The 26325-nt window shown below is 39.6% G+C and overlaps 1 protein-coding gene across 10 annotated transcripts in view; it reads right to left on the minus strand.

The window, feature by feature from the left end:
* Window positions 1-26325, minus strand: part of LOC135491955 (twitchin-like) — a 192226-nt gene that overhangs the window by 31925 nt on the left and 133976 nt on the right. For all 10 annotated transcript variants that reach the window (XM_064777946.1, XM_064777939.1, XM_064777941.1 and 7 more), the window contains 20 exons: window positions 23784-23922; window positions 23018-23139; window positions 19135-19282; window positions 18045-18186; window positions 17201-17421; window positions 14442-14633; window positions 13600-13896; window positions 13197-13348; window positions 12745-12895; window positions 11336-11460; window positions 9350-9612; window positions 8873-9069; window positions 7712-7884; window positions 6743-7027; window positions 5432-5567; window positions 4822-4929; window positions 3786-3977; window positions 3171-3275; window positions 2441-2638; window positions 65-367 (listed from right to left, as the gene is read on the minus strand). In XM_064777946.1, the coding sequence (XP_064634016.1) occupies window positions 65-367; window positions 2441-2638; window positions 3171-3275; window positions 3786-3977; window positions 4822-4929; window positions 5432-5567; window positions 6743-7027; window positions 7712-7884; window positions 8873-9069; window positions 9350-9612; window positions 11336-11460; window positions 12745-12895; window positions 13197-13348; window positions 13600-13896; window positions 14442-14633; window positions 17201-17421; window positions 18045-18186; window positions 19135-19282; window positions 23018-23139; window positions 23784-23922 (3649 nt within the window). The remainder of the gene's footprint in view (window positions 1-64; window positions 368-2440; window positions 2639-3170; window positions 3276-3785; window positions 3978-4821; window positions 4930-5431; window positions 5568-6742; window positions 7028-7711; window positions 7885-8872; window positions 9070-9349; window positions 9613-11335; window positions 11461-12744; window positions 12896-13196; window positions 13349-13599; window positions 13897-14441; window positions 14634-17200; window positions 17422-18044; window positions 18187-19134; window positions 19283-23017; window positions 23140-23783; window positions 23923-26325) is intronic.

The following is a 26325-nucleotide window of genomic DNA, read 5'->3' on the forward strand; positions in this document are numbered from 1 at the left end:
GGGTTCAAAAATGCCAAATATGAAAGCATGAAGATTGAATTGAGCAGAAAATGCGTTGACTGACCTGGTTGATTCTCGACTTTGATCATATCAGTCGGCTTACTCGGGTCACCGGGCCCTGCTTCATTCACCGCAACAATACGGAACTCGCACTCCTCTCCTTCGACCAAATCGGGGATGGTAGTTTGTAGGCCTTCAATCGGCTCCTTGAACACAGGTTTGAAGTCCTTAGCACCCTTGGGCTTCTTCTCGACCATGTAGCCCTTGATTTTACCACCGCCATCATCGATCGGTTTTCCCCAAGAGAGCGAGACAGAATCCTTGGTGATCTTGTCCACGTTGGGTTGGGTTGGCGATCCGGCTTTGACTGCGCAAAAAAAGAGAAAAGATTGAGTTAGATTTCCAACGTCTCCTTTATTCCAGCTCAGGGGGTTGGAGGGAGGTGGAACTACGAACTCGGTTGGGGCAATCAATCGTTTCAGAGAAAAACCTGAAAGAGATGCTAGGCTGGCAAATAGTTGATCGAATGTCTGTGTACATTTTCTGAACTGGCCTCTGTACAGGTACTCTGTAAACTGCATTAGTGCTTGCCTGGCTTTACCTCGAGATACAACCCTTTTTTAAATGTTTTCCAGGTATTTTTCTGCAATACAAATTTGCGTAACTTTTGCTATTCTTGATGGTTTCTAACTCAGCAATTTAGTTATTGTATAAGTGACAATGATATGAATATCATGAGACATGATGTCTGAAAAGAAATTTCAGGATGACATTGCAGCCCTTTATTTCAAAACCTAGACTGTTCACAGACTGATTTTCTTTAACCACTTTAACCCCTTCAATTGAGATTATCCAGAATGAAGACAATCTGGACCATCTTTATATCTCAGTATTATGACCCAACACACCAAATCGGGTAGTAAGATGCCAGGCTTAGTATTGAGTAATCACTAACTCACAATTATCAACATTGTGACTCTTTTTCAGATTATGACATGAATATTAACTCCTAGGCCTGGTCATTAGAAAGCTTGTTGGCTTGTGAGAACTACATGTTGACATGTTGTTTTATGTACATGACAAGTAAACATGATTTCTAACTAGTCCCAGATGTGTATTTTACTGAAAATCCTTATACTATGATACAATATAGATTGAATCAAAGAGAAGACAACAATACTGTATTAACCTTTTTTATTTAACAATAAAAGAACCAAGAAGGTCTAACAACAGCAATCGAGTAAAATGGAAATATCAAATAAACGAACTCATGTGGTTATTAATATGATATGGCAAATAGATTTAATTGAATGATTGGAAAAAACACCAATATCACCCAAGAGAATCAATATCCTAAACACTGGCAATTTCAAGGCAAAATTCAAGGTAATCTCATTTTCGTGAGCATATCTTGATCAGTTTCCCAAGCTACATGCTGCAGCCTGCAATATCGCATGCAACTTAAATTGCCCGTCACAGCGATTTAGATCACTTGTTTTTTAGGCGCTTAAAACAGTGCACCCTGGTTTTAGATTGGTAAGAAGTTTCTCATAAAAAGCACAAAAAAAAGTTTTAGCAGCATTATGACAAAACTGGCTCCCAACTCTTGGTACTAATTCTCCAGGGTTGATATTGTCTACTTATATGATATTTTTGGCCGAAAATATGAAATTTTCTAAAAAGGTTTAAATTATCTATGTCAACTGTAAAGAGGTCAACTTAATAATGGTGTAGCATTCAACAACAACTGGTTAAATAAGATATGATGGCACTCTAAAGTCTCCCATATATTGAATGATACACTATAAAGAAAAGTGTTCATTGGGAACTGGACTGATCGGTACTGGATACTGTGATGCATGATATGTCTGACGTAATACCAAATACTGTCCTCCATGGACATGGATATGTCTCATGCAGTAATAAGGTATTTTGACACATGGATATGTCAGTAAGTTATACCGGATACTGCTCTACATGGATATCTCTAATGTAGTACCGGGTACCGTGAAACACAGATATATCTGATTTAATACCGAGTACCGTGAAACATGGATATGGCTGATGAAGAACCAGGTACTGTGAAGCACAGATATGTCATATGTAATACCAGATACTGTTCCGCACTGATATGTCTCATGTAGTATTACGTATACTGTGAAACACGGATATGTCTAATGTTATACCGGATACTGTGCACGAATATGTCTGATGTAGAACCGTGAAGCATGGATTTATTATGAGAACATCTTCCATGGTAAACGGATAAATGGCACCATCAACATGGCGAATGAAGAATATGCTGATGGCTTTTCTAACACTACAAGCTCTGGTCAGTGGTTTGTATGAGCTCCAAAGCGATGTGATTCATTGATGGACTCCAAGTAGGTAGTGCTTTAATAACGGAAATGGCAAAAGCAGAGGCAACATGGACACTTACAAATCGGGTCCCTAGCGACGTGTGGTTCGGTAGCTTTGCTGAATTTCCCAGGCCCAGCCTCGTTGCAGGCTGCGACGCGGAACTCGTACTCGTGGCCTTCACTTAGGTTCATCACGTTGTACTTGGACTTCTCCACGGGTGTTGTGTTGCAGCGAACCCAATCGTTGCCTCTCGTATCACGTTTCTCTACTACGTAACCTGGAGAGAGACAAGAGCGACCCCTTTTAGGAAAAGTAAGTGGAATCCACAGGTCTCAATGTTCGGAGTCATTAAGTACACAAAGATGAGCATTAATCATGTTAATTACGCAAAAGGTATTGAAGAGGTGAGAACTTTGTGTTTTTTGTTAGGTTCCGCTCTTCCCACAAAAATATGTTTACGACCCGTTAAAGATTCTTTTCGGGTATTTGTCCGGATTTCCCAAATGACTGATGCTGGATGCCAATTAACTGCTATTGGACCGTTACACTAAAACACCACGCAAATGAGCTATTTCGGATCTATAATTGCAGTTTTATGCCTGTTCCTGAGACAGGGGTCTATTTTGAAAGTAATGAACAATCAAAGGTGTATCCTAAATATGACAAGTGGGGGAGGGGGTGTCACTGGTTCATTTAGACAGTGCCACCCTTAGTCGTTATCCTACCACCCACTCTGGGAAAAATAGGAGATAATTCCTTTCTTGGGGCTTAAAAGTAATGGCATGTTGAATCAATGAAATAGAATTTACCAGAGATAGGGTTACCACCATCGGAGTTGGGTGCCTTCCAGGCGAGCTGACACGAGTATCTGTCGAATGAATCGATCTTGAGATCCTTAGGTGCGTCAGGAGAATCTGAAAAATGAGGTGCCAAAGATTAGACCCAATACAAAGAATTTTCACGAAATGGTGATTTTCTATTACAGAAATCATTGGGTAGCCGGTCATATTTATCAAATTACATACTAACATAAATTTATTCACAGTTAAGAAATGCAAATCAACATTTGTGATGAAGTCATTTTCTTCTGCATTTGTTCTTTTTTCCGTCTTTGTTGTGAAACGTTTTAAGTGTGCAATTATGGTTGGGAGCCAATTTGGGTTGTCATTGTCTATTTCACGAGAAAATGGAACTTTTTGCCATTTAAAACAGAAAATTCAGCAAAGGAATTGTTCATCCACGAAGAGGCTTCTTCCAAGCATACCATGCTACATGTAGTACTAAGCTGATGTCTGCATTCAAATCTGGGGGAATGTTCTGGCAGGCTAATTTGATAGGGTAATTTGTGAGTTGAACTGTGTTAAAAGCGATTCAAAATGCGACCTAACAACTTTTTCAGCTAACAAATTTGTGATTTGACTTACCAAATGGATTCTTTGCAATGATCTCCCCGGTCGTGAGAGGCTCACTGGTTCCGTACATGTTTTCGGCCTTCACTCGGAACTGGTACTTCTTACCGTCGACAAGATCGCGGACTGGGTGAGATGTGCCGTTCACTACACCAGGGACACGCTCCCACATACCGGTGGTAGGGTCTAGTTTCTCAACCACATAACCTGAAAACATACAGAAAGTTCCAGACTCCAAGGCTTGAAACATGTTTTTCAGCATGTGAAGCAGATTTGCTAACCATGATGGTTAGTTGAATAGAACTTTCAGAAACTGACTGTATAGCAACTGTTTAATGTTTTGGTTCAAAAATGACTTAATGCCACAGCACGAGGGTGGGGGGCAACTATATAGATGCCGGCTTGTAGTGTAGACCTGCAGGTGAAGTTTAAAGGCCATAACTCCAGGTATTTTGCCATTTTCTGCTGTAAGACGATTTCAAAAGTGTACCTGACACTTTATACAATACAGAAACCCAATGCAATTAGCTCCATCCATTTTGAAGATATAGCCATTTATGTGTTTGACAACTTGATTACCTAATCAGGCTAGCAACTGGCTTGTTAGAGCCAGGCGGCGGGTTCAGCAAAAGTTGTGATGTAGATCAGGCTATTGCCCTACTTGGGAGGACAATGAATGCTCTTAAAATTGATATATGAAGTCTGTTTTTCATTGACATTCGATATACCCTATAATAAGGTAAGGTAATACAGACAAATTTATACCATTATAGTAAGAAATCAAACATCAGTCTGATCTATGTCAGTAAACTTGCCGCCTGACTTCACTTAGAAACCTAACCAAGGCTGTTACATAACATGTAAACAAACCAGTTAATCTTGCTTTATCTCTGGACTGGGTGCTTCAATTTTGATCAAACTTGATTTAATGCGGAGCTTTAAGTCTACTCTTTGAGGATCTGTACATGTCATGCAATCATAAAAACAGGAGTCGTGGCCTTTAATCCTTAAAGATGACCAAAAATGTAACTTTGGTACGGCTTTAACTTACCAGTGATTTCACCACCACCATCATCTTCTGGCTCCTTCCACACGAGCTTGCACGAATCGGCTCTGAGATCGTCCACCACCAGTGGGCCAGTGGGCTCCTTTGGCTTGTCTGTAATGGCAAGTGATCCATAAAGTAATGACCAAAGATTTTACATTGGATGATTATGGCAGATTGCTACCAGAAAATCTCCTGTTTGCAGGGCGCTTTGGTATTAAGACACGAATATGGATTTGAAATTAAAATGATGATGATCAGCATCACACTCGTCGTTATTACCATCTTGACCGGCATTGTATGGATTTTTCTCAGGAGGTATGGAGTCCACTATAGGCTACTGTCCACCTATGTGGGATCTTTTACCTGTCGTGGCATAGATACTCAGATACAAGGAACCATCTGACTGACCCACAATATAATATATCTCGCATTGAGCCTCAATCTTGTTTGATTAGAGCCAGGAAATTCAGTTTCTTGAAAGGCCACACCAGTGAGTTCATGTGAAAAATACAATCTGTGTTGTTCCCAGCTGGATTAGCAGTCCACGTTCGATCCAGCTGGGAACCAGCTGTGGTAACCGCAGTGCTAACCACTAAGCTATGAGGCTACCTACCTAGCACGGTGACCTTGATATCGCCAGATTCTGTCCCATAAGGATTCTTGAGGGTGATGGTGTATTTGCCAGTGTCCTCACGCTTTGCGTAAGGAATGTCTAGTTTCGCTTCTTCTTCGGTGCAACCCAGTTTAGTCTGAAATCGCAAAAGCAATATATAAGATTTATAGAAAAGTTTAATTGAGTTCTGGAGAAAAAAAATTTAAAAGTCCCATATGATGTACAGGTATATGTACTGTTATTATGTATCAATGTTTCACAAATGCGAGTACTTCACATGAAAAATTGATTTGTATAAATCAAATGGGAGATTTTTTTGGATTTGCTAAAACTCTGAAATAAAATCCAACCAGTATTTCCTGGCCTAGAGTCCAAGGGATGCAGACAAAGCATTATTGAATGAACTATAATTTAGAGTAAATGGTAAAAAGGTCTTTTTGACAACTAAGGACACTTTCAAATATCGGAGAGTATTTACTGGGTTGGAGGAAATTTACAACGTAACATTTTATAAATCAAATGTTAAATGGAGTTAAACGGCAATATACATTAGCTTTCATTAAGGTTTAAAAAACATCTTTAAATCAATCAAAACTCATATTAGAATGATAGATGACAAAAAACGCATTATAGGCGCATCAAATATAGAATCATAACATGGGTTATGTTTAAAATCAATATGTTTAATTGCTGGTTTATTCAACAGAAATGGTTAAATTAATGGTCTGAAGGGTTTTTCTAGAGTATTTTACCCTTTCTGCTTTCTGAAAAGTTTCAGCAAGAAATTCAGCAACTAGCTTGGTTCCACACAGAGATGGGCGTGGTTTTAAGATCTAGAAGAGAGTAGTGAGATATATAACATTCAGAGGTTTTAAGATCTAGAAGAAAGAGATTTTCAAATTTAATGACAAATTTCAAATCCTTAACAAATGGTGTAGGCCTCTATCCTCTTGAATCCCGGTGACCGACCAGTCGGTCATTTTGAAATAACGTTTTTCCCAACGACCGACAGGAGGGTCTCAGTGATATTTTTATTCCCTTGAGCTGGGACGCTAGTTTATTGCTTGTTTTAGTGTGTTTGATGTACAGTAGGGTCAGTTAGAGCATCCCTGGGTAGATGGCGCCTCGGTACCGGACTTTGGCGGTTGTATGCGGGCGCCATACATCGTGAAAGTCAGACCCAATTTCGCAACCACGTGTCCACCCTGGGATCCCGGGATTTTCAAGTTTTGGGATTCAAGAGGTTTCCCACAATTTGAATAGATAATTTATTCAGCACAATGAAAAATGAATGAATTGGCCAAGACTTACCCTTGCGTCAGCCGAGATTGGTCGTCCATTTCTGGCCCATTCGGCTGTTGGTGCTGGCGCACCAGAAATTGGGACCGCAAGATTCAAAGGCGAGCCGGCACGTACGCGCACCTCCTGTCCTCCAATCATCTTGCTCCAATCGATCTTGGGGGCTTCCTTGCTAGGTTTAGCCACAACCGGCGCGGAACACTTGCTAGGTTCAGACGGCCCAGCTTCGTTGACAGCCGAGACGCGGTACTCATACTCCCTGCCCTCTTTGACAGACTCGTCAGCAAATTTCGTATCCTACAAGATAAATTGCAATTATTTTGGTACATGTATTAACACATTGTCTTGAAAATAAACTCAAAACTGGAGGGTTTTTTTTCTCACAAGCACAAAGTACCTGGTGAGGCTGGCAAATTTGTACACGTCAATACTCAGGTTACCAGTTCCTCTGAAGGAGATCATTTCAAGATTGACTACAGCAGCATCACTTAACCTATCTTGTAATTTACTAGCGGGCAAAGATGAGCGAGTGAGTATAGCGAGTGAGTATATTCACAGACAGATTTTGCATGTGATGCTGCAGAATCTTTTTCACTGGAAATTTCAGAATAATGACTCAAAATACAGCGGGAAAATTTGGTAATTAGTAGTTTAAAGGGACAATATAGGCAGCAGCTAGGCAGGCAAGATAAAGCTACACAAAGCTGCCAATAGGGGTCTCCCACATCTCACAGTAGTTTGAAATGATTCACGCTTGTACGAGGGATATATTTAGTGCTAAGTCTGACATGACCAAGCCCCCTTACTCTGTATATAAGTCACATGAACATGGCCAAATTAGCCCCTCTCCTCCTGCCTATAGTCCCCCTTTAAAGGGATTATAATGTAAAGCCAACTCTCACTCCTCCGAGACTATTTTTTTTAAATCGGTCCGACATGAAATAGTTTTTGTTAATTTTTCACAAAGATCTCATTACTAACCTTGCACAGGTCCGGGTTGACCCTGACCCATCGGTTACTCTTCACCTCCTTCCTCTCAATGATGTAACCTTTGATCGGGTTGCCTCCGTCGCTTAGCGGCTTCCCCCACTTCAGGTCGATGCGATTGCGATCGTGGTCGACTATCTCGGGCGTGCCAGGTGAGTCGGGCTCGTCTGGAGAACACAATTTGGCAGTCAGGTGTGTGAAGATCCCGAATCAATCATTCAATCAAATGATCGATCACCGAAAATGTTTAAGGGTTGACCATACAATGTAGGCACCACCATTTTGGCTAGAACTTGAAATAACTCGTTCAAAATGAATTGAATGCTAGTTTCGAGGGTGGGAGGCTGTCCTCTGGAAAACAAAGAACTGACTCCCGCCCTTGAAATTAGCATTCACTATGTTTTGAAAAAGTTCTAATTGCATTAGGATTTCAAGTTCTCGCAAAAATGGCAAGTATCAATTCGTTTCTTGTACCCCCCCCCCCTCAAGGGTAGTTAAGCTATCACCACTAATCTTTGCCGATGCTTGAGTAGTATTTATTTTTCCTTTAGTGAAAATTTGGCGAAGCTGGAAAGAATAAGGATGCTAATGTGTCGATGTCTTGTCGAACATACAGCCTTACCCAGTAAAATTAGTTCGGTTACTTTATATGACGGTGATAACTGATATATTGTTGATGGTGATGTCTTGACGAAAGAAAAAGTAGCATTGGTGAAAAAAGGGTGATATTTGAGCCTTAAGATGTCGTTATAGGGTGATAAGGTGTCGTACCCTTGAGGAGGGGGGGTACAAGACACGAATTGATTCTTGCATTAATGTCAAGATGTTGTTCTTTGAACTGCCCGTTACTTGCAAAATATGCTTCAAAAATGCTAATTTTTGGTTCGATTTCACAGATTCAACCTTCTACGGAGAGCTGAGGCACAGATCTTTTCTTTTCTGCTGTCAACTTAAACCTTTTTCAATGAGAAAAGCGGTAATCCTTCAAAAGTCGGACAATACACATTCCTGCTGTATCTACCTTATTTTTGTTTGCTATTGCATTTAAAGTGAGATTCCACCTGAGAACAGAACAGATTCCAAAATGGGCCAGTGCTTTTTAGAGATTCACAGACATACCCTACCCCCTTTTGGTGATTCGCCCAAAATACTCACCAAATGGATTTTTAGCTGTTGTAGCCCTTTCTGTCTCAAGGGGTTCGCTACGACCTTGACTATTCTCTGCCATGACCCTGAACTTGTACTGGTGTCCTTCCTTCAATTTCGGCACATTGACGGTTGTTCCGGGGACGTACTCGCTGACCTTCTCCCAGGTGCCTGTAGCCTGGTCCATTTTCTCAACACAATAGGCACTGAAGGAGAAGATTGATATGTTAACGCCTTCGGTGGTGAAAGATGGTGACGTATATCATCATCATATCATTCCAGCATCATAACCCTATTGGATTTTTGCTGGAGGTGTGGAGTCTGCTAAAGGCTACTGACCACCTTTGTAGGATCTTTTACTCGCCCTGGCATAGAAACTCAGGTACAAGAGACCATGGCTTTTAGTCTCATCCGAAAGACTCTCAAATAGTTTATAATTGTACCTGTTGTGAAGTGCCATTATACAAACAAGACACGAGAACTTACGTGATATCAGTGCCACCATCATCTTTTGGTTTCTTCCATGTCAACTTGCAACTCTCCTTGGTGACATCAGACACCTCGAGGGGGCCTTCGGGAGCCTGTGGGGTGCTCATCACGACAACCTCCACCTCTGCGCTGTCCGATCCAGAACTGTTAGTCAACGTGAGTTTATAGACGCCGGTATCGCCACGTTGTGCCTTGTTGTTGGCAAAGACGGCATTGGTTTCTGTCATCGTTATTTTGGTAGCATCCGTTGGGACTAATGGCTGGAAAGCAAAGTTGTTCAATGGTCAAACAGTAGAACCGCCAATAGAAGAAACCTCTGTTATCACATCAAGCTCTCTATAAGGGACAACGATTTTAGTTTCCCAAATAGGTTATTTATGTGAATTTGAACTTGGTAATCAGGACCCCTCTCTTACGAGCATTTGTCATTCCCCAAATGTATCCTTAATAGAGAGCTTTTACGGTAGTTTGATTTAATGAGGGTGGTGATAGTACGCTTACTTTTTCTGGATGTATCATACTCCCCAACTATAAAAAACGTCCGACCATCCACTTTCATGGTGGAGTTGTTGTCAATGCATTTGACCCCAACACAGAAGTTGCGTGATTGCAAAGTCACACCAATGGGACAAGTAAAGCACAGTTGTGAAGGATGCAGATGAATGCTGTGTGCTGTATGGCTATTTGAAAGAGTGTAAGAATGTTTGCAAAGACGATGGGCAAAATTGAGTTGATGACTCACACTACTTGGCCAGAAGACTCAAAAGGCATATATTGCATAACTATTGTCATATAATAACTTAGGGTTGGTTGCAAAGGGTAGGGGTGGAACCATGAAATTAATAAAATTTAGTTTTTAATGCTGGAAATTTGGTGGTACTATAAGGAGGTCATCTTGCATGATCAGGTTCACGGACCAAAATTCTTTTTGAGTTCCATTTGAATTTCCATTACTGGAATTCATCCATTTATGTGTAAATCTTGAAATGTGAATCATGATATGTGAGTCGTGTCACGTGAATCATGTCAGGTAAATCATGACATGTGAATCATGACATGTGAATCATGACATGTGAATCATGACACGTGAATCATGAAACATGAATCATGACATGTGACTCACAAAACGTGAATCATATAACATGAATCATGACACATGAATCATGACCTTTGAATCATGACACGTGAATCCTGACACGTGAATCATGACGAGAGAATAACGAAACGTGAATCACGAGATGTAACAAGATTATTTATTATTGTAGATTATTAAGCCAAAAGGGAGTCAAGATGACATGAAATGCTCAAAATATTTGTAGAATTTGGATAAAGGGAAAATAATGAAAACATTACATTAGAGCAATGTGTTGCATGTCAGATGGTTCAATAACACTTTGGATAACCTGTAGGGTTTGGTAAGGATTGGTTGTAATCAAATACCTTCTAAAATGAGGTAGTATTTTCAAGAAAAATAATGACGAACAGGGCCTCTGGAGTAACAAATCAATAATGAGTTGGCACAAAAGTGGACAATAATTTTGGAGAGCGGAGATATAAACTTACCACTGTCACCTGGGTTGAGAGATAAGAACAGATTTTTCAATGATGTTCTGGTTGATGAACATGTTTTGTCAAATTGTAATATTGAGTTGAGAGCTAAGCATTAACAAAATGACATCATTAGCTCTATAAACAATATTGGGCGATTGTAATGGAAGTAGGAGGAAACTGGAGACCCCGGAGGAAACCTCCCCTTTTGAAGAGAGTCGCCCTCTCTCTCACACGAGTGCACCAGGACCAACTGGAAATGGAATCGATGGTACCTTCGAGGTGACACGTGCTGATGTTTCTACTGCGCCAAATTGACGACCCCGACAGTTTCGCAAAAATTAAAAGGGGCAAAAATGTTGCCATCTACAGTATCAAGTGTCTAAGAGAATAGTTTTCCTTGAACATCGACAGAAACTAAATTGAGCAGGTTACCTTGCCACTGACATCCCAGTGTGCATCAGGAGTAGGTTCGCCGATGAATTTCATGTCGATCTGGAATTTCTGCCCAGCCTTGACTTTGATTGGCTGGAGACCTCGTGTGGCAATGTGAGGCTTGACTGAAATGGAGAAGAAATGATCCCAGAAATATTAACGATTTCAACAGGAAGAGAAATGAGCTTACACGCTCCCAAATGAGTGATTTTTGTTGCTGCTAACTGCAACTACTATCGCTGCAATGAGTGATAAAGATCACTCATCTGCATGTAAAACCAGTAAACGTTGGGTTCGATACTGAGCTTAGATTGCAACTATCACCGATTCTTGTCTCAGGCTACCACAAAGAGAGATTTTTGTCACATGCGATCCTGATCGCAGGTTGCAGCTACAAAAATCCCTAGTTGGAATCACAAAAATTTGGATTCTTCCAAAGTCTAGTGTGTCAAAAACATAGTCCTTGCACAGGGTTCTCAATCCTTACTGCGCATGCTTCAACAGTAATATAAATGTATATGGCCTCTACCCTATAAAGTAATGATTTTGAGTTTTTTCCTTACTGCCTCTACAGTAATATAAATGTACATCGTCTCTACCCTATAAAGTAATGATTTTGAGTTTTTCCTTACTGCCTCTACAGTAATATAAATGTACATGGCCTCTACCCTATAAAGTAATAATTTTGAGTTTTTCCTTACTGCCTCTACAGTAATATAAATGTACATCGTCTCTACCCTATAAAATAATGATTTTGAGTTTTTTCCTTACTGCCTCTACAGTAATATAAGTGTACATGGCCTCTACCCTATAAAGTAATGATTTTGAGTTTTTTCCTTACTGCCTCTACAGTAATATACATCGTCTCTACCCTATAAAGTAATGATTTTGAGTTTTTCCTTACTGCCTCTACAGTAATATAAATGTACATGGCCTCTACCCTATAAAGTAATGATTTTGAGTTTTTCCTTACTGCCTCTACAGTAATATAAATGTACATCGTCTCTACCTTATAAAGTAATGATTTTGAGTTTTTTCCTTACTGCCTCTACAGTAATATAAATGTACATCGTCTCTACCCTATAAAGTAATGATTTTGAGTTTTCGAAAAAACCAGTGCCAACAGAACTATGCACCAATAGGGTTTTTCGGTCAAGTGAAAAACCCCCATGGGATTTTGTTTTGCTGAAAAACCACCACTGGGTGTTGGCTGATAAAACTTTCAAAGTTTTTCAAAAGCTCAACAACTTTTATTTCTAAGAGTGTAGTATTGTTACTCAAAGGACTACTACAAGGTCTCTAAACAAGTTACATTTCAGTGTGTTTTTCGTTGCACCAGTACCATCAAGCAGCTTGGAGAGTCATGCAGTCCCTGAATCGTCACTAAACAGATGATTTAAGACACTTACCAAATCTATCCTTGGCAACAATAGCGGGTGTTACATTGCTTGGGTCAGACAAACCAGCAGCGTTCAAGGCCAGCACGCGGAACTCATACTCCTTTCCTTCCTCGAGGTCAGGTATGACACCCTTGGTCTCATCTGGGCCAACCTTTGCTGCCTGAAAGAGGAATTGGGGATACTCAGGAAGGAATCTGTTGGACCGAAATTACGATAGTACACTACAAAGAAGTGTTCAGATGCTAAAGCTGTGAAAAGCCATTCTAAAAAAAAAGTAGAAGCGGGGGCAGTACCACCACCTCTGATCTGGATAATAAGCATCTTTAGTATAAGAATAGCCAAAACTACGGTAGGCTATAAATCATGAACAAAACACTCAAATGAAAACACTGGTCCAGGAATGTCTGCCCAAGTTGGTACCACAATCTGAACCTAAAAGTAGCTTTGCTAAATTCACTTACATCTTCCCAGTTTCCGCCAGTCTTCAGTCTCTTCTGGAGGACAAACTTCTGAATGGGGTTGCCTCCATCCTTCTTTGGCTTTTCCCAGGACAGGTCAGCATGATTCTTGTCCCAGTCAGTGCATGTGCACTTGGATGGTGGATCTGGTGGGTCTGCAAACAAAACAATACAGATTCAATTCATGAACCCTATTGGGCCAAGAGGAGGGGGGGGACTAATACCAATAACTTTGCTAACTTCTGAAGATATCACATACGCTGGCAAAATACTATGATGGCTGTATCAGTGAGAGGCCACAGGTCATAAATCTCAGCAATATTCCAAGGGAGAAGAGGGCTTTTGAATTCCTGCAGTTCAACCAAACCAAACCAATGCGTTGTCTACACCACCATGACCAACTCACCATAAGGATCCTTAGCCAAGATATCCTTGTCGGTGTGCAATGCCTGGCCGGGTCCCTGTTCATTCACGGCCCTCACTCTGAACTTGTAGTAAGACATCGGCGTCAGGTCGCCTACGTCCATGTTGAGGTCACTGGTCTGGCCAACCTCGTCCCATTGACCTTTAGCGGTGTCCATCTTCTCGACCACGTAATGTTTGATAGGGAGTCCGCCGTCATCTTCAGGTTTGTCCCATTTCAGTTTGCACTTGTCCCTGAAGACATCGGAGACATCAAGAGACTTTGGAGCACCAGGGACATCTGAAAGTAAACAGGACAGAATAGCAACGCTTGGGGTGAAGAAGAAAATCAATTTGCTAACAAAATGGACTTTTAAGCTTTTACAATGCATTAACACTTTCAGCGCCAGCATTTAATACAACCTCAACACCCACTTTTCAGACCCCACAAGATAAGAGTCTTGCTATCAATAGAGAAAATATTACTTCCCCCTTTTAAACACCCCAGACTCCACCCAAAAATTAGCACGACGAAGGTATCTCATCACTTAGAGCATAGTTGTCTATGGGGCGTGGTCAAGAATGTGTTTTGTGGCTAGTGCATTGTAGAGCAGAGAAAGAGTGTGGCAGGAATTTTATCCTGATTGTTCAAGGATGGGGAATGAACACAGCATTTTGTGACCTTGAAAAGTAGGTCAAATCCAGAGCCCAGGTGTTCTTATCCCTGTTAGATCTACCTGTGATTAAAAAAACTGTTAAGACTGAAGCAATTGTTAAGGTATAAATTAACAATTCAGATTTTAAGATTTGCACAAATTCACATTCCCTTGCAGGGTGAATACTCACCAAGTACTTTGATTTCGACTGGCACCTTCTTTGTGCCAAAGGGATTAGTCAGTTCCAGTTCGTATTTGCCTGAGTCGTCTCTCTTGGCAGTTGGAATGAGGAAATGGGAAGCTTGGGGCGTCTGCTTGAGTTGGACGGTTTCCGGGATTGGTTGGCCGTTCTTGGTCCACTTGCCGGAGGGCGTGGGTAAGCCTGAAGTGGCAAAAGTACAACATAATGAAAGCAATGTTAACCCTCTAAAGTGGCAAACATACAGCATAGTGAAAGCAATACTGATAATGAACCGTCTATAGTGGGAAAAGTACATCATAGTGAAAGCAATACTGATAATGAACCATCTATAGTGGGAAACGTACATCATAATGGAAGCAATGTTCATAATGAACTGTCTGAAGTGGCCAATGTACATCAAAATGAAAACAATGCTGATAATGAACTGTAAGTGGAAAAGTACATCAGAATTGAAGCAATGTTCATAATGAACCATCAGAAGTGGCAAATGTGGAACTCCTCTTAGCGGACACCTCTCTATTAGGGACTCACTGCCTATTAAGGACACCAGATCATTTGGTCCAAAATTGGTAATTTCCATTGAATTTGACTGCTGCAATCAGTATACTTCTCAATTAGGACAGCATTTATCTGTCCCATAGGTGTCCGTATGAAAGCAATGCTAAAAATCGAGTCGCAAAAATACACCATTATGAAAACAAACTCACACAGGTGTTTTGATTTTGTGGAGAATAAGCACGATTTGCAAAAATAAAAATGTCCAAAAAAAATTTATGATTCGAAAACTGAAATGAGTTTTGTAGCCGCTTTTCGTAATAAATTTTTTAAAGAAATTCTGCAGTTTTCCAAACACATATGTACATACTTTTCTTTTAGATATTGGAGAAAAAGTTATGAATAGTATGAACATGGTAAAGAAAAAGAATATGGAGGGAAATGGAACACCATGAATAACAGATGCTCCCAAAGGAGAAAGGTAATGGAAGAATATGTGGAATACGAATCAGATATTGAAAATATCAAAATCAAATAAATACCGGTATTCAGATGAACTGAGAATGAAAGAAGGTATCATTATTAAAGGATAGGCTGTATGAATTAATGGGTGATATGAATAAAGACTAGCAAATGCTTTTACTCCGGTTTTGTACAGGAAGGCCTAGTGTAAATGTACATGGAGATTTAGATAAAAGCATTTCCTAGTCTTTATTCATATCATCCAATGTGGCCAACTCAAAATATCAGGGCTGCCTCCTACAAAACAGACATCGGAGTATTACATACAAACAAAACAGAGTTCTGTTTCTGTTTGTAGGTGGCTCCACTAGTATTTGAATGAGGGCACATTCTTAATTTCATACAAATTCTCCTTATATCAAATAAGGGGGCCACATCTGAAAGAGGAAAGAGTTGCTACTTTCAACTTAGAAGGGATGATTCATAATTTGGTCTTTAAAACCACCTGGAGCGTAAACATGGGAAACTGGTGTCATAAGTTCTGATATAACATTTTGAGGAGCTTATGCAGCAGGCGATGCAAAACCTGTACCCCTCCTGCTCAGATCTATTGCCACTTAGTCGACATTTGCACTTTTTCTGGGGACAGGTTGACAGGTATTCAACAGTATTCTTTTTTTTTTCATCAACAGAAATTAGACGAGTAGAAAAAAATGTTCACTCGGAATCAGACATTGAAGTTGACAATAATTCGCAGTGACACCTGATCAGAGGGGGTACATGGTTCACAATGACCGCTGCATAACAACACAGAAAATGAGCAAGAATAAGACAATATAAACATGGTATCGAGGTTCGGACATGAGAAAAACTTGTCCAAAACAAAAAGGCAATTACTTTGGATATCATGAAGTATTTCAAAAACAATCAAATATTGGAATAATTAGGTCAATCATATCTTTCAGGTTCAGGGGGTAACATTGAAGGCTTACCCTTTTCCAAGTGTAGCTTAATCAGTTGGTCTGCAGATTAATGTAGTATAGTAAAGAGTGAAAGAGATGCTCCAGTTTCATCGATATAAGACCATTTCTCAATATTCAGCCCATTCAACATGCCAAATATGAAGAGACAATGTGTTGATGACACCAATTTGTCGGATTGGCATGACGTCATATTTCGGCCTGGCTTTCGTCGTAATTCATGAAGAGGTCTTAGATCGGTGAAGCTAGAGTAGATAGATATAGACCTCACTTCGGGTAAGGAGCAGGCCAACAGAGTATTTATTGTGCCCAACAACTTTAACCCTCGGTTGAGACAAAGATGAGCAGAGGGAAAAAGTGAAAGGTTAGAGGAGATTTCAAGAAGCAGAGAGAGATTTGATAAAGCACACCGCAACAAGTGATTATTGTTGCTTGGACCTGCGACCGAACAAAAATCCATGAGCGATCTTACTATCACTCATCGCAGCAACAACTGTTGCAGGTTGCAGCAACAACTGTTGCAGGTTGCAGCAACAACTGTTGCAGGTTGCAGCAACACTATCTTATAACTTGTTTGGGAGCTGCTTAACTGAAAGAATGAGATTTTTTAATTGTCTCATCAGTAAGCACCTTTGTTAGATGAACCTCTTCATCCACTTCCCAACAAAGAGGGAATTTCTCCAGCACATATTAGCTATAGGCCCCTAAAATATCAGCATGTGGTTGATGATTTCTTTTGAACGGAGCTTGTCTTGAACTAAATATCAGCATGATCTTAATGAAAAAATCAGAGACAAGCAAATTTCTTACCTCGGTAAGGGATAGGAAGATCAATTTTCTCCCCAGCTTTCACGGTGATCAACTTCGGGATCTTGTCTTCATCGATCTCGGGAGGAATGGCGCCCTCCTCGACAGTGAGTTCGCACACGGACTGTTTATCACCGATCTGGCACGTGTATTTGCCCTCATCGTCTAACGAAAGTTCATCAATAACAAGCACTTCTTTGCCATTTTCTTCGGTGATCTTCATTCTGAAATTGACAAGGGATTAGTCAAAGTGACTGCCATTCAAATTTAATAGTGGGTGAGGAAAATAGAAATGCAGTTATACACAATTCCCCAGTGCAGTATCATACACACAACTTTGCTGAAACATAGTATTTATATATCTCTGCTCTCTACGTACACAACAGCAATGTTGAAAGTTTTATTTAGAGTCTGGCACGCAATTGGATATTTTCAATTTCAAGTACAAATTTCAAATATTTATTTACTACAATCACTGTGAGCATTTAAAATGAACTAGAAAACTCCTGAACGGACATCAGGTCGCAATTTGGCCCACTTATGTCAGGCGGGCCATTTGAGCAAAAAAGCCTGTTCTGGTCCATGGAGGCCATTAAGACTGTGTGCCGCCCAAGATTGTATACTATCTTGTCATAACTAACCGGCAGTTTTTGGGCATGGCTTGTGAATTTCAGGTAGGCTGAAGGTTACACCCCTTTCTAGTGCATTGTTTATTGCAGTTCAACGAGTTTTCATTAATCCTGTTTGGAGAAGTTGCAGTCCTGCTGGAAGCGGTTTTTGCACAAAAAACCAACATATCTTATGCCCAAGTTGGCCCTTTAAAAGCCTAGATGTAAAGTAAACTAACCTGTCTGAAGATTCTAGTTTTTGACCATTCTTAAACCAAGTGGTTGGATGTTTATGTGGGTTCTTGGCCTTGCATTCCAGTCGTACCGGCTGTTTCTCTGTCGACTTGATATCGTGAAGTTTCTCAAGGAATTTCACATCAGCTGAAAGAAACAATGGTATCTTTTAAAATACTCCTATTGTACAGTAAGCAATTGAGAGGGCAGCTCTTTGATTAGTCTGCCACATGCAGACTCATACATTGCATCATGGTGTCAGCTTGGTAACTTTGAAATACAGCCAAACCTCCCTTAGTGGACACCTCTCTTATAAGGACACCCTCTCTATCAAGGACGCTAGTTTTGGTCCAAATTGGTTGTTACCATTCAATTTGACCTCTCTAATCAGGACACCTCTCTATCAAGGACAGTACATTTCAGTCCCGAGGGTCCTTAATAGAGAGGTTCTACTGTAGCTACAAACTGGTCACCTATCGACCTAGACACCAGAGTTGGGAGCTGATTTTATGCAAGTGCAAAATAATGAACAAATTGTGTCATTTATAAATGTAACAGACAACATATATATGAAAATTTAACAGTTAGCAAGTTAGCAATTTTTTCAGCGTGGTAAAGAACATTTAGAGCATTCGAACTACTTGTACAGGTAGTTCTCACTGATGAAGGAAGAAACAATGCCTAAAATGTCGCTGGTGTTTCCTGAGAATATAAGTACATAAATGTATAACTATAGATGTACTCCATCAGTATATCAGGTAAACTCATATTAATTTAAAGGGGTACACCGATCATAATTACTGGTGGCCCAGTGAAATAGAAATCCACTAATACACAATGCCGTAGTGCAGTTATTGTGATTACAAGTTAGTTGAAACTTTGTATTTATAGTATTAGTCTATCTGTCTAAGGAAAGCCATTGCTGAAATTGATATTTAGTAGTTACGCAATCAAAATTTTCTCAAATTCAATTACATCTTCAAAATTTTTAATGAACGGCATACGCCTTTAAGTTGGACTAAAAATATTTCAAGTAGACTTATCTTATAAGCTCTTGTGACTGCATTGCAACGCCATAGATGACAAATGACTTACGTTCAACTGTCAAACCCGCGGTGCACTCCTCCTGTCCACATTTGGCCGTGTAGTTGCCTTCATCCTCAAAGGTGGAGTTCCTGATGACAAGAGCGTGCTTCTCCCCATCTCGCTTATACTCATACTTCTCACCGTCACAGATTAGTTCCTACAATAAGGAGAAGATCACCAGTAAGATTCCAGACAAGAAGAGTTGTTTTCTAAGGCTTAAACATGGATCCACCCACAATAATGATATGACCTTCGGTTGGTCAAAGATTCAGAGATAAAGGGGGCGCTCTGGAACTTAACACTCAAAATCCAGGTAAATTTTTAAAAAATTCATACTTTTAAAATTATGATTAATATATATCAAAGATTATCCTGAAATAAGAGACCACGTGCCATGTCGACCCCTCCTTGGATAAGCCTACGTTACTCCATTAGACTTTATCTCTTGCATACTACTACGGAACATTTTAAATGACAGCACTCCCATGAGAAGACAGAAGTAACAGACAGTGATCTATCCTGAAAAGTCCTCCTCCACAATCACGCCCAAACATCCAGCAATCAAGCACCGTGTGAATGAGTGATATTCGTCACTGCAACCTGCAACCATGATCAAACGCTACAAAAAATGCTTGTTAATTTGCGGTAGTCATTTCAGGTGCGTGGGACAAGGATAGTGATTGCAGCGACCTACAAACATTATCAAGCCCAGTGATTGCCGGTTTTACTCGCAAATGGCAGATATTTTTGTCGCACATCGTGATTATAATCATCGGTTGCAGCGATTTTAATTACTGGTTTGCACGGCAATTCACTGAATGTTAGGGTAGATTGGTCAGGCCACACAGTCAGGCTGATATAGAAACAACCATGCATATGAAGACGGATGAAGGTTTCTATGGTGCTTCAATGTGCTTCAATATGCAATAGAGATGACATTCAAAGAAGACCTAAACTGCATCCAAAACAATAGAAGTTTAACTTTAAGACTGTTTAGGGGAAAAATACAGGTGATTTTAATTACGTAAATATTATATCAACATTTAAGTTAAACAGCTTTCAATGGAAGAATCATGGCTTGACCAATTCAGTGAAACCAGTGAGAAGAATGACTGAGGGAAAATCTGAAAATGTCAGCCAAATGGCTAGTCAAACAGATACTAACTAACTGTATAACGTGAAGGTCAATAAGGTGATGGTTAACGTCAATGTGAAGGCAGCTTTAGTGTAAAAGACTAACTTCAAAGTAAGATCAACTTCATGGTGATGGCCAACTTCAAGAACAAGGTCAAGCTTCCGGTGAAAGCCAACTTCAAGGTGAGGTCAACTTCATGGTGAAGGTAAATGGACACGGAAATGCCCAGCAACTGTACCAAAAACTGTAACATCTGAGGTGAAAATCGATTTTTGGCCAACTATACAAGGTGATGGCCAGCAAGTGTTAAAGATGCAGGCTTACTTGCAGAGAGGTGAAGGCCACTATAGGTACAAGGTGAAGGTCAATTTCCAACAGCAGGCAATGCAATATCTGTCAAAATGCCACCTCATTCTCATTCTCTGATCAAAATCTCAACCTATCTTGCTGCACAAGGTCAAGAGCAGCTCTGTTATAGGTGAAGGCCAAATGTACAAGATAAAGGCCACCATCAACACAAGGTGAAGGCCATTTGCACAGGGTGAAGGTCAATGTACAAGGTGAAGGCCAACTGCATAGGGTGCAGGCCAATGTACAATGTAGGGTAAAGTATACAATGTGAACGGGCATCAGTTGACTCCATATGACAAGGAATGAGGGCAAACTATTACAGGTAAAGTTAAGAGGGAGTAGGGTGAAATGATGCCCAACCAGCACATAACTTTTCTTTTGATATCAAGGTACATGTATCAACCAGAAATAGAGCGCAAAATGTTCTACAAACATTTTATGTACACTTTCACTTGTGCATCTTTTGTACTCTAAGCAGTAACACTGAACTCTTCAACAGTGCAGATTCAACATTTTTCTGCTCTACACCTGTTTTAATGTGTCAAGGTCAGCGCAGTCGGTACAAAGGTCACTCAGACCATAATCTCAAGGTAAAGGTCAAGGTGAAAGCATGTGATGATGGATGATAGTACAGAAGCAGTCTCCTGTAAAATTTGAGTAACTACAACTTGAAATAACATGATGACTGGAAAAGTGCGATAGGACTGTGTCTTTATAGTTGGAGAACTTACATGACTCTATGAATCAGGTATCAAACTTTCTTTCCTTTAAGCCCACTGCGGACTCGCAAATATTCGCAGCAGTTGGTAAGGCAGACTTGTACTGGCAGACAGTTACCAGTCTGTAGCAAAATCTATCTTAAAGGCCTACAACATTTGTGTACATGTATATTGTATTTTCTTGTCTCAAATGTAAATAGAAATAAAGATTGTCACTGTACAGTTACCAGTACATATCCATACTGGTGTACACAACCGAAATGTTGAAATATACATTCAATGTGTACTTTAAACTTGAAAAATATCAAAAAGACACACCATTTTGATGGTTGCATTACTTGGAAGGAGCCCGAATATTTTCATTGGCAGACCAATGTGAGATACGTCGTAAGTCATGTGTACAAAAACCCAACCATAACAGATATGTGACCAGCTCTTGCTAAAGGATCCGCATTTTGTACTTGGGGGAAAAAAGTGAAAAGTAAAGTGAAAAAAAAATTTGTTTTAAAGATTTTCTTTTTGAAAAAATGTTTTTATGACTTTCCTCAGTAACTTCAGCTATGATAAGAGGTGTTGAGAGACCAAACATGCTTAGCATTACAGCAAATAGGTTGCTCCTTCAAATACTCTTTCGACAAGGTAATCTATCTCTCTAATAAAACCTATGTAGAGAGTGATGTGTTCAATGTACAGTAGAACCTCTCTATTAAGGACACCCTTTGGACTGAGAAGTGCTGTCCTTAATAGAGAGGTTTTCTGATTAAAGAGGTAAAACTGGATGGAAATAATCAATTTGGGACCAAAACTAGTGTTCCTAATAGAGAGATTGTCCTTAATGGAGAGGTGACTGCTAAGGGTGGTTCCACTGTATATCTCAGTCAATCATTAAGAAATTGTCATTAATCATACATCATTTTGAAGATAATTGTGTGAGGAATCATACCATACATCTAATAAGCTCTTTTACATTTTTTTGCACACGTGTACCCTTTAGCCAGCGCCGGTCACATTGAACCATGCACGCAACAAGTGCACTTAAAGTGATGTAAGAAAATAGCAGAATCAGAAATATACATATATAGTCCATTAAGAAATATACAACAGCAGGCACGAGGCTCCTGACGATGCTCAAGAAATGTATTACTTACCTTTGGCTAAGGAAATATACAGACGTGAAAAGTCAATGTAGTGTATTGTATTGATGAGTACTGTTAAAGGGGCAATACTTAGGTATTAATGTTGTGTGTATCTAGTAATCAGGAACCTGCCTGTCAACTCTCAATCCACATAACCGCTAGTTCAAAGTCCATGTTTAATGTTGATTGGGTCAGCTCAACAGGCCAATTTCTAAGAGTTTGTTTCCATGTATGTATACCATACCTGCTCATATGGAGATGGCACTGTCCATCAAATCGATTAAAAGTGTTTCGAATCAAATTAAATGTGAATCAAATTCTAGCACAAAATGCTGAACAAATGCTTAGTGACCTCTTCCTGGTTCGAAATAGGACATGACATTAGCCAACACTGGTAGTAGTAGAGGAGATCTTTAGCAGGACCTTTGGTGATGTATGGAATCATTCACTGCTGAAATATACTTGTTTTGACAAGTGACCCCCTGGGTTACCACAGAACATCATGAAAAAACCTATCTACATATAATCACTGATATGATTTTCTGACTTACATCTCCGTCCTTGTACCACCTCACGGTAGCATCATCATCATCGACCTCACAACGAAGAGGTACAGTATCTCCGACTGTTGCCTCAACATCCTTGAGCTTGCGGGTAAAGTGGTAAGGTGGCTCTGGAAAACACAAGATTTTTTTTAACTTAGTACTATGTGCCACAAAAAAGATTGTATACTTTTGATCTTGAGTAACTCCTGAAATATGAATTTAATTTTTAACAAAGTTATGCCACGTGCAGCTAAGATCAATACATTTGGTTTGATCACATTAACTGCATCAGTTCTTTTGTCCAAAAGAAATTTAAATTATTTGTTACTTTTGCCCCCCAAGCATGTTTAATTGGGTGAACGACTATAGCGCACATTTTGGGCCCCCAACTTGAATTCTTGCTATGCCTGACAGTATCTGGGTACTGTAGCGTCACTACTTTAAGACTTGTAAGTCACACACCCATGCGTCATTTGCTTACAGATGTGAATATAGAATGCATGCATTTCGTTTTTCCTTGTTTGACTCAGAAACGTGAAGACAGTTCTATGTGAAACAGCTTTTAGGCTAACCACTCGACCAATATAATTTTACTACATTTGTATATTGCAATTGCAAAGATCAAGCTTACACTACTTATAGCACATGCAATTTCTTGGCCAATTTCAAAAATATTTCATGAAATTGGGGCTGGGCGGGCGTCTGGTCCCCCCTTAAATCCGTGCCTCTAAATGTGCACACCACATGGTGTCCTCTTTTAGAATACTCTTACCTTTTACAATGAGCTCTGTCTGGGTCTGGTCACCCTCGACCTTACACATGTAAATACCAGCATCATCATAATCAGCCTTCTTAATCGTAAGAAGACAACGATTTTCACGACGCTTAATTTCCATGAAACCAGGTTTGTACTGAAGACGAGAAAAAACAACTGTTAGGGACCAAGGAGAAATTAATCAAAAAAACAAAAGGACTAGAATGAAAAATAACTTGGCTTGAATTAGTGACAGCAGTAACAAAGCGAAGATTATTCAGTATCAATTTCTATTACCGGAGTCGCAGTTAGAAATAACCTGAAGTTGAACCTCCCTTGGTGGACAGCTGTTAGCAGGACAAGGGGGACTATTGACAGGAGCAGGGGGTTCAAATCGGTGACCAATATGCAGAGTAAGGCCACCATGTCATGTTACATTCACCACTGAATATATTCCTTGTACAAACGTGAATAGTTTTGACGTATTGTGAGATGGGAGAGACCCCTATTGGCTACTTCTTGTAAATTTATCTTGCCGAGCTAGTTACTGCCTATAGTGTCCCTTTAACACGTTTAAGGGAGAGTGACTTTTGTTCCAAATGGGTCATTTCTCTACAATTTGACATATGTAATCAGTACACAGCCCTATCAGGGATAGCACTTGTCAGTACAAGGATGTCACTATTAGGTCGTACTGATTAAAGGGGTCACATGGAATCGAAATGGCCAACTTTGGACCAAAACCTGTGTAGGGAGCATTTCTTGCTAAGAGAGGTGCCAGGTAAGTTAGGTTCAACTGTACAGAGAAATATTTATTATAATCATCAAATGCTGGTGGAAAAAAATAATACTTAACAAGATTTAGGACAGACCGATGAGAAAGAAAGGGTTAAATACCCCAGATAACAGTAGTGGCTCAAGTAAGAGCAATAGAAATTCAGAGTAATAAATCGCATGTCAATCTTTATTTGCAAGAATGACATCAATACTATCTATAGAGAACATTATCGTTCTATCACCTTATTTCACTTGTTGGGTGATTTAAAGCTATTGAAAGACGTTTCAGCAATAAACTATTCAAAAATTATCATTGAAAACTTTCTCTTGATATTTCAAATCTAGTTGACCTTTCAATACTGATCAAAGTGGTTGAAAGTTATGTCTCAAGTGACTGTCACACAGACACTGCCTTACCGATTAAGTTAAATAGTGAAGAGTCAAAGATATTAAGGGTTGACCATAGGCCCGTCATTTTATCTAGAACCTAAACCTAAAGCAATTACTCCTTCTAAATGAAGCAACTGCACTTTCGTGGGTGGGAGCCTGTCCTCCGGAAAACACAGAAAAGACTCCCATTGAAATTGGCATTCACTACGTTCTGAAAAAGATTAAATTGCTGTAGGATTTTAAATTCTAGCCACAATTGTGGTGCCTGTGGTCAACCCTTTAGGTAGAGGTGCATCTTTTACACATACTAAATACAGTAGGCCTCTTACTGGTAAAAAAGGCCTGTTGTACAGGCGTTCCCCAATTGACCTAAGTACACAGTATGTTGCTAGAGTGTATCATATCTTAAATTTCAGGAAGGAACTTGTTATCTTTAAACATCAAACTCAAAGGTTGATGACACAGCAAAAACTATTTGAATAATCACCCAGCTTGGCATTCAGGGCTTTCAAATGATGCAAATAAGTAATGAAATGATTATGGGGTAGCGGAAGTAACGTAATGTTTATTTCATCTTCAAAAAGGAGGACCATTTGAAATAAGGAGAACGAAAAAAAGATCAAAGAATTAAAAGTAATGAGATCAGATTAAAATATAAGAGTCGTTTAAAACATCTGAAAAAGAAGAAAACTGTTCAAGGTAAATAAGTAATGGAAGGTCAAGGTCAATTGCTGAAATCAAGGTGTATAAATTAATGAATGTCAAATGACAAGGTATATAAATAATCTAGGGTCAAGGTCAATACTGATATCATGGTATATAAATTGTATAGGGTCAAGGTCAATACTGAAATTAAGGTATATAAATTATTGGTTCAAGGTCACATACCAAGGTATATAAATCATGTTTGGTCGAGGTCAAGGTCCTGAAAACTTGACATATAAACTGTGAAGGGTCAAGGTCAACACTGAAATCAAAAGTAGGATCAAGGGCTACTTTGACCATCTTTGGCATACAAAGGATACAAATGGTAGTAAATAATATGTTGAATTTCACATGGATTGGGCTTTTAACAGTCAGGTAAAAATTAAAACTAGTGATCTTACGCTGCATTCTGAATAAATCCATTCCTCTTCCTGAAATAGTCATTTTGATTAATGAAATATTTGACATGTCGAACAAATGTATTTGACAGGTAGTGTCTTAAGAAATTATCTTTTTGAGTAGTTTTTAGAAATTTAGAAAGAAACTATCAAGCAGCAAAGAAGTTTGAGTGATACTTTTTCATTACTATTACCATGTGTTTCAATAACCACTTATGTTCCCTTAAAGAGCTATAACATTACAACTGTACTGTTTTTTCATTGGTGAGCACATGAAATGACCCAGGCAA

Source organism: Lineus longissimus, chromosome 8, assembly GCF_910592395.1.
Source record: "Lineus longissimus chromosome 8, tnLinLong1.2, whole genome shotgun sequence".
Taxonomy (NCBI): Eukaryota; Metazoa; Nemertea; class Pilidiophora; order Heteronemertea; family Lineidae; genus Lineus; species Lineus longissimus.